The 8,748-nt window shown below is 52.7% G+C and overlaps 1 protein-coding gene across 1 annotated transcript; it reads right to left on the reverse strand.

Moving 5' to 3' along the window:
* Positions 1-3,949: 3,949 nt before the first annotated feature.
* Fzd7 (frizzled class receptor 7) lies at positions 3,950-8,065 on the reverse strand. Its single transcript, XM_055617024.1, has one exon. The coding sequence runs from the start codon at positions 7,823-7,825 to the stop codon at positions 6,107-6,109; it is 1,719 nt and encodes a 572-aa protein (XP_055472999.1). The 5' UTR covers positions 7,826-8,065; the 3' UTR covers positions 3,950-6,106.
* Between the last annotated feature and the right edge of the window lie 683 nt (positions 8,066-8,748).

The raw sequence follows: 8,748 nt of genomic DNA on the forward strand, positions 1-8,748 counted from the left end.
ATCTCCCTGGGATCGACTGGGCTGACCTGCTCAACCCGAGGCCAGGCTGCCGGTTACAGACAACACAACACAGCCATTCCCCTTGAACCTGCATCTCTACACCTCACTGTTATTTTTTAAATCACTTTTTGTAATGAACACCCCCCCACCCCATGAAAACATCACACAGCCATTAAGGCAGCCATTGAAATAAACACCTGTGCAGTCCCAAACTTTACACATTTCAAAGAATTTCTCTACAGTCATTCACCTATTCATTCAACATATCTTCCACCTGGTAATTGCTACCCTAATTGTAAGAACAAGTCAAGTAACACACGTTTAAAACAGGCCAAATGTCACCGGAGTCCCTCTCCTGATGCTTGGTCTATCATCGTGACTTTTTATTTGCTCATTCTTCCCTGAGGGACTTGGTCACCCTGAACTGGGTCTAGACTAATCTAGCTGGGCTTTGTCTGTCTCAGGCTCATCTGTTCTCCCTCTGCTACCTTCTACCTGGCTGCTGACATATAACAAACCACTATGGCCAGAATTCCTTCCCCTCCACTACTACGCTTAAAGAAAACTCCAAGAATGTATATATATATATATATATATATATACATATATATATATATATATATATATGTATATATATATACATACACAAACACATACAGCAGTCTGTCTGTCTATCTACCCATCAATCATCTACCTATCTATCTCCCAAAGAGGGGAATGGGGAGATGGCTTGCTTGCCCCACAACTACAATGACTGAGTTAGGGTCCTCACACACATGTCCCCAAACACATGTAAAAGCTGTGTGTGTGTGTGTTAATGTGACTCTCGGACTTAGGGGGACAGAGACAGGAGGACTGCTGCGGCCTACCCATCCTAGCAGAACTGATGAGCTCCAAGTCTGCCGAGAGACTTGTCTCAACAAATACGGTTGAGAGAGAGGAAGACAGCCAGCATCAACCTCTGGCCTTCACTACACACACACACACACACAGGCACACACGTGTACACCTGTGTACACACACCTGCGGACACACCCACGCTCACATCACAGATTTCACACACCCACATGCCCCCCCCCATGCATGCAGAAGATAACAAAAGAGAATAAGAAATACATGTTTACCAAAGAGCTGGCATTGTGATTGAACCTTTTATCTTGGTTCAGTTTCCTATGAAGTATGAGGAATACAGGTTTAGATCTTTTTTTTTTTTTCTTTTATGACTTATTAAGAAGAACTTAGGAATGACATTTAAAAAAATCAGTTTAATTCAATGAGAAAAAAGTAATAAGAAAAAAAAACGAACGAGCAGGGGACACATGGAGTTTCTATCGCTATGCTAAACGCCATGGCTGAAAGCATCTTCAGGAGGAAGGGTTTGCTCCATCTCACATCCTTCATCATCAGAGCAGGGAGTCAAGGCAGGAAGCTGGAGGCGGGAACTGGTGCAGGGGCCGTGGAACTGGGCTGCTATTTACTGGCTTGCTCAGCTATCCAGGACCACCCACTCAGGGATGGCACAGCGGCCACAGGCCATCTAAATCAACCAGTAATCAAGAAAATGCTCTACAGGCATGCTCATACGCTAATCTGGTCGGAGCATTTTCTTAATTGAGGTTCCCTCCTTTCAAATGACTCTAGCCTGTGTCAGGCTGGCATAAAAAACTAGGCAACGTCTATGAACTATTTATTTAAGTGTACGCTGGAGTGTTTTCGCTCTCTTCTAGGATTTCCTGGAGCCCTGCAGACTGCTATTCACTGTTCACATACGCATATACAAAAATACACCATCTATAAATAGCCATCTGCCTTTTCAGTGAAATTAAAGATGGGAGAGTGAGAAGAGATTTTTCTGAGTGTAATTACAGGGCTCAAATGGACAGCTGTTATGTTCTTATAGTCCTACCAAGAGAATTTCCAATACCACTATTTTCTATTAAGTACATTAAAAAAATTAATACTAAGATGTGAACAGGAGACTTTTTTTTTCTTGCCAAGAGTTCTCACATACTCAGTTACCAAGATTAGGTGTTGCACTGCATTGTTTTGTGTTGTTTTATAAAAAAGTGCAGAAAAATTTTCAGTGTTTTTGTTCCTTATCTGAGGATTAATAACCAAACTCCTGCCAGTGTTTTTCTTAAACTCTGTACATGCCCTTTTGCAAACACCTCTCTCACATAGTTTCTGCTAAAACACAACTGCTTAAGAAAACCCATGGGGTTTCTAAAATTTGTCAGTAAGGGTTGACCTCACAGGGCATCCTAATGTGAAAGGAAGGAAAGTGAGAGGGGTTGTTTTTTTTTTTCCCTCTAAGAGCAGCAAGCAATTTCTTCACATGCTGTTTTTGCTCCCTCATTAGAGAGACCAAGCCTCTTCCATCACTTGGGAGCTATGAGAGACAAGGCAGGGATGTGTTCATAGGAGCAGCTACAAGGCTTCCCTTGGAAGGCTCTAAATGCCTTCCTCAGTTGTTTACAGTAAGGAAAAAAAGAAAAAGAAAGAAAGAAGAAAAGGAAAGTAGCCAGCTCCTTCCACCTACTCTGAAAGCCAACACTTGTAACAAGCGGTACTAATTCCTGTTCTGAGAGGCTCACTTTACCTAAAGTTTGTCATTTTATGACAAAACTGGATAAGCCTTAAGAGGTTCGACATCGGTAAACATTCTCTCCTCGCTGCCCAAATCTTTACCGGTTAGAATGACCTCACACCCAGGGTGATGTTCAGAACCCAGGAGACTCATAAAAGAGCAAACCAAACAAATAAAGCTGCTCTGCACCAGTGTCTAGCTAGCCTTCCTCCTGGAGAGAACTGTCTGTCATTGGTTTCCATTTTTTCCGTTTGTAAAACCCGCCCGCCCAGTGCGAGCCTGTTAATTAGAACAAAAACAGAACTGTTTCTGTTGTACTTTAGAACTACAGAAACTTCCAGCTGGTTGTGGGATGGGAGAAACATCAGCACACCGCCTGCCCAGGGCATAACCGGGATATACTGGCACCTGAATCAAACAGGAGGCAAATGAAAACACTGTCAAGGCTTAGAACTGGGAGTATGAGACTGCCTGGACCATTTCTCCCGAGGGGCTACCCGGCTGTGTCTGATTCCACAGTTAGCCCCTCCAAGAGGCTTCTGAGGCCACCTCAGGGTCAGGCGTGGAGTCTATTCCTGCTGAGCTGCTGAGTCACTGCCCCTCCTTGAGAGCTGCGCAGCCAGGTTCAGTTCACCTAAAAGGCACAGCGCAGCCTCCAGCTGGGCGGTCTACAAAGGTGACCCCTGCTCTTGCCGGGAAGCATGTACAAACTTTCCCTACAGTCTGAATTGAAAGCATTTAAATAGTAATAATTTAGATAAGGTGCATCAGGGACACAGACACAGAAACACACACACACACTTCCCAAGATAAGGGGGAGCAATGGAAAAGTAAAAATACCTTCTAGTCCTTTCAAACATAGGCTTAGACTCCTAAGGTTAAAAAAACTACAGATCAGAGAGACACAGGGACTCTGAACCTCTCGGGCCTTCTCTAAGGCTTCCTTGAAAAGGCTCAGGGCAGTGGTTCTGACCCTCCCTAATGCTGAGACCCCTTAATACAGTTCCTCACACTGTGCTGACCCCCAACCCTACAAGTATTTCCTTACTACTTCATAACTGAATCATCATGTAAATATCTGAAATGCAGGATATTTGATTTGTGACCACAAAGGGGTCCGACCCACATGTTAAGAATCGATGGTTTAGAGGTAAATGAGGAGGCGGCGGTGGAGGGAAGTAGGAAACAGAAACAAAAATAAGAACAATGCAAAACCAAAAGCAGTCAAAGGTCTCATAACCCTAAGTCACTGTCCTCTCCTACCCGGCATACACTCCATGACACCTTCTCTCCACAATAAAGTTTTGCCTTTTTGGTTTGCTGTTTCAGGAAGAGCAAATAAACATTCACTTTGTATTTTTTAAAAAATTTATTTGTGATCTGTACATGTGATAAAGTGGGGCTTCGTTGTAGATCTTTAAAGGCAAAACAAAACAAAAAATCCAAAGTAAAAATGTATAAATACAATATATACTTTCTTACAAAAATGGGAGATTTACAAAATATACATACTGCACTGTCTCTATTTTACAAATTTCACATGCACTGAAGAGATAAAACACAAAAGATGCCAAACCTGTGTAGTGGCAGTTAAAACAAACAAACAAACAAAACCTGACAGGTGAGATCGCTTTGAAAGTTTAAGAAATACGAGATCACTTTAACACCGAAGCAGCGCCATCCGACTGAACGTGACAGTACCCCAGAGGGGAGGACAATCAGTGTCAAAGGTGGAGCAAACGTTAGCTCCCACGATGCTTCACTTAGCTTTACCCTATTATGCCAAAGAACCAGACTTCTATTGCAGGAAAGAAAAAAAAAAGTATATGACTTAAGATTAATAAATTTAAGTCTTCTAGCACATTTCAAAGAACGTCGGGATCACTTTGAAGTTTACCTTCCTTTAACGACTTTCTTTAAACCTGGTTCAAACTCTCCTCTTCCTTCACTATCATCCTGGCACGTCACCTCTTCATGTGACCAGAGAAAGGGTCAGCACATGTGTCTTACACACGGATTTATGGAACTAAGAAAAGGTGGCAAATGTTTTTAAACCATTAAATTAAAACCTTCTCTTTTCTTTGGACTCTGTGAGCACCCGCCCCCCACCTTTAGTCTTAAATGATACAAACTGGGCAGGGGAGTGGGCAAGCCTGTAATCCCAGCACTTGAGGCAGAGGCAGGTGGATCTCAGGACTCGAGGCCAGCCTGCCCTACAGAGACAATTCTAGGACAGTCACGGCTGCACAGAGAAACCCTGCCTGGAAAACAAAACACTGTAATTAAAAAAAAAAAACAAAAAAACAAACCACCAAATTTGACACAAGTCTGGGAAGTTGGGAAGAAAACGAAAATTTGAATTTTGGGGGTGCAGAGCTGAGGGAGATTTTTTTCATTAAGCAGTTTCTGAATTAAATCTGTTTAAAACAAATAACAAAACCCTTTGCATTTTCTTTTTTTCAAGTCAGAACCTTTGGCTGAATGGAGAGTACGGAGCCCTTCACTTTTCCTTAAAAAGGAATGTTTATCTCAACCAAATTAACAACCAAAGGGAAACCTCGGCTTTCTGCTGCTTTGCCTATAAAGAGCTGCTGTCTTCACAGTGAAGCCTTCCCTCAGGGAGACACTTTTGTTTCACCCTTTGTCTCTTGCAACAAAGACAAGGGAGGAAAACGCATTCCTGTTTAGAAAAGCAACAAGTCATCACTTCTCAGGGTATGAAACCACATAAAACCTTCCTTTGCTCTCTGCCTCCCGCCTTCCCTAGAAAATGAAAAACTCAAAGACGCATCTACCTCTTGTCTCCTTGGCCTCCCCTGGAAAACGTATACCTTCTTCCTTCGCGTCTCTGCGTTAGGATTCTAGCAGGCAGGCCTCCCCGGCCTTCCAAATGCTTATTTTACCGGACTTGAAAGGAGTAGGGGAGGAAAAACGGGGGGGGGGGCGGGGGTCGGGGAGGAGGGCTGTAATGTCTGACCCTGGAAATTAACCCATCTGGGCTCCAGTTTGGCCCCAGTGAAAAGAGATTATGGTTTGACCACCGCTTGACAAGGGCACCGCAGGGGGCCCCGCTCTTCGCATCAAAGCCCAGGCTGCAGACGGAGCGGTGTGCCCCCCCCGCCCCCACTGGAGTGAGGACAGCCACTGCCTGCCTTACAGCAGGGGATTGGACTCACAGCCCTGGCTCAGCTCTGGCGCCCTGAAGAACTCACCAGTCTCTGGGGATCTCGACCTTTCCCGTAGGCCCTAGTGGGCCCGTAGCTTTCACAGTTAGCATCCTCCAAGTCCTAAGCCAGAAATCTTTCCGTCCACCGCCTTTGCCTTTTCACTCAGGCCTCCCTCTAAGCCATCTCTCACCCCAAACCTCTCCTCACCTCCAAATTAACTTCTCACTCCTAGGTTAAAGCTCAGTGGAGGGGGGTGGGCTGCCTACAGAAGCAGGCCCCCCACTCAGCAGTTCTTCCCCTAACAGGCCTCTCCTACGTGGGGTAGCGGGGGGGGGGGGGGAAGGCCCAGGGCTCATACCGCCGTCTCCCCCTTGCTGCTGTGGCTGAGTCTGTGGTAGAAGCGACGCCATGACTGTAGGGTCTTGCCCGACCAGATCCAGAAGCCGGTGGTGATGCCCACGATCATGGTCATCAGGTACTTGATCATGAAGACCGTGAAGTCGGGGCTCATGGGCGGGAAGTGGCCCGGGGGGCAGGGCACGGCGTAGCTCTTGCAGGTCTGCAGGAGCCAGGTGCGCTCCCAGTGCTCGCGGAAGGCCTGCTCGTAGAAGTAGCAGGCCAGCACGATGGTGGCCGGCACGGTGTAGAGCACCGAGAAGACGCCGATGCGCACCATGAGCTTCTCCAGCTTCTCCGTCTTGGTGCCGTCGTGCTTCATGATGGTGCGGATGCGGAAGAGGGACACGAAGCCGGCCAGCAGGAAGGACGTGCCGATGAAGAGGTAGACGAACAGGGGCGCCAGCACGAAGCCCCGCAGCGCGTCCACGCTGGACAGGCCCACGAAGCACACCCCGCTGAGCAGGTCCCCGTCCACCTGGCCCATGGCCAGGATGGTGATGGTCTTGACGGCCGGCACGGCCCAGGCGGCCAGGTGGAAGTACTGCGAGTTAGCCTCGATGGCCTCGTGGCCCCACTTCATGCCGGCCGCCAGGAACCAGGTGAGGGACAGGATCACCCACCAGATGGAGCTGGCCATGCCGAAGAAGTAGAGCACCATGAAGAGGATGGTGCAGCCCTCCTTCTTGGTGCCCTGCGCCACCGTGCGGTAGCCGTCGTCCGAGAAGCGCTCCACGCACACGGCGCGGTCCTCCAGCAGGAAGCCCGCCACGTGCGCCACGGCCACCATGAAGTAGCAGCCCGACAGGAAGATGATGGGGCGCTCCGGGTAGCTGAAGCGCCTCATGTCCACCAGGTAGGTGAGCACGGTGAAGAGCGTGGAGGCGCAGCACAGCACCGACCACACGCCCACCCAGAGGCGGGCGAAGCGCCTCTCCTCCTCTTTAAAGTACATGAGGCCGTTGGCCCGGGCCGGCTCGCACGGGGCGCCGCAGTCGCGTTCCCCCAGGAAGCGGTAGCCCAGGTAGGGGGGCACTTTGAGCTGGCGCGGGCACGAGAAGGGGAAGGACCAGCGGCCCCTGGCGTCGGAGGGGGCGGCGGCGGTGAAGGGCGGCTCCGGCAGGTAGGGGGCGGTGGGGTAGGCGGTGGGGCCGCCGCCCGCGCCCCCGGAGCCGTCGGACGTGTTCTGGCCCACGCAGATCTCGCCGGCGCCGTGCACCGGGAAGTTCTCGCAGCGCAGGCGCTCGGGCCACTGGAAGCCGAACTTGTTCATGAGCGCCTCGCAGCCCTGGCGCGCGCGCTCGCACAGGGAGCGGCACGGGGGGATGGCCTGGTCGAGCACGGTGCACACGGGCGCGTACATGGAGCACAGGAAGAAGCGCAGCTCCGGGGAGCACTGCACCTTCACCAGCGGGTAGAACTGGTGCACCTCCAGGCCCGCGTCCTCCTGGTTCGTGTGGCCCAGCAGGTTGGGCAGGATGGTCTGGTTGTAGGCGATGTCCGTGCACAGCGGGATGGAGATGGGCTGGCAGAAGCCGTGGTCCGGGACCGAGATGCCCTTCTCGCCGTGGTACGGCTGGGCCCGGGTGCCCGTGGGCGGCGCTCCCAGGAGCGCCAGCACCAGGGCGCAGAGGCCCAGGGGCGAGCGCGACGCCGCCGTGCCGGGGCCCCGCATCGCCGGCCGCGTGCGCAGCGGCGTCCTCAGCCGGAGGAGAGAGACGAGGCGCCGGGGAGCGGCTCGACTGCAGGGAGGCGCCGCCGCGCCCGGCGCATGGGAGTCCTCCCGGCGCCGGGGCCGGGCCGTGGGCGGCGCGCGGCCGAGGGTGGCTCGGGTGCCTGCACCGCGGGGGCGAGGCCGCCAGCCGAGGGGGCGCCGCAGCCGCCTCCGCGTGGCGCTCACGCGGCCGCCGGGGGGCTTCGGACTCCCGGGCCTGGGCTTGGGGAGGGGAGGGCCGGGAGGGAGGGGGTGTCGCCTTACCCTCCCCGCCGGGACGTAACGGTGCGGCTTCCTCTCAACAAGCGTCTCCGGTTACCCTTCAAAGTTTGCCCAAGTCTCCGGAGCCCCGGGCGCGCGGCGATGCGCACGTCTCCCCCACAGCCCCGAGTCGGGCCTCCGCCAGGCCAGCGCCCCCAGGTCCCCGCCTAGCTCGCCCGGGCCGCCGCCTCGCTGGTGGTGCCGCTCCGCCTTCTCGCCTCGAGGCCCCCGCGGGCCGCCCGCGATCCTGGAGCCCTCCTTCCACACCCCGGGAAGGAAGGTCGGCCGCCAAGTTGCAGGCAAACGGCTCCTCCTCGCTCTGAATCCGATCGGCGCTCGGAGAGCAGCCCGGCGAGTTCTCTCTGGGAGCCTAGTTGCGCGGAATCCGAAGCGCCGAGGCCCCTGCGGCCGCCTCCCCCCGGCCTCTCCTGTCCCACGCACAGCCCCGGCCCGCGAGTCCCCGCGTCCGCCGCCGCCGCCCGCCGGGGAAGGAGCGCGGAGTAACGCCTGGGAGCCGCGCTGCTGGCTAGAAGAAGCGTCGGGCTCGCAGGGTTCCGGGCCGCCCCGCCCCCTCCCCTCCCCCCATTCACAAACCACCCCGGGGGGCGGGCCCCGGGCCCTCG

The sequence above is a fragment of the Psammomys obesus genome, unplaced genomic scaffold (genome assembly GCF_907164565.1).
Source record: "Psammomys obesus unplaced genomic scaffold, mPsaObe1.curated_primary_1811, whole genome shotgun sequence".
NCBI classification, from domain to species: domain Eukaryota; kingdom Metazoa; phylum Chordata; class Mammalia; order Rodentia; family Muridae; genus Psammomys; species Psammomys obesus.

Excerpts from the sequence above, each read along its gene's own strand:
- Fzd7 (XM_055617024.1), bottom strand. The coding sequence starts at position 7,825 with ATGCGGGGCCCCGGCACGGCGGCGTCGCGCTCGCCCCTGGGCCTCTGC.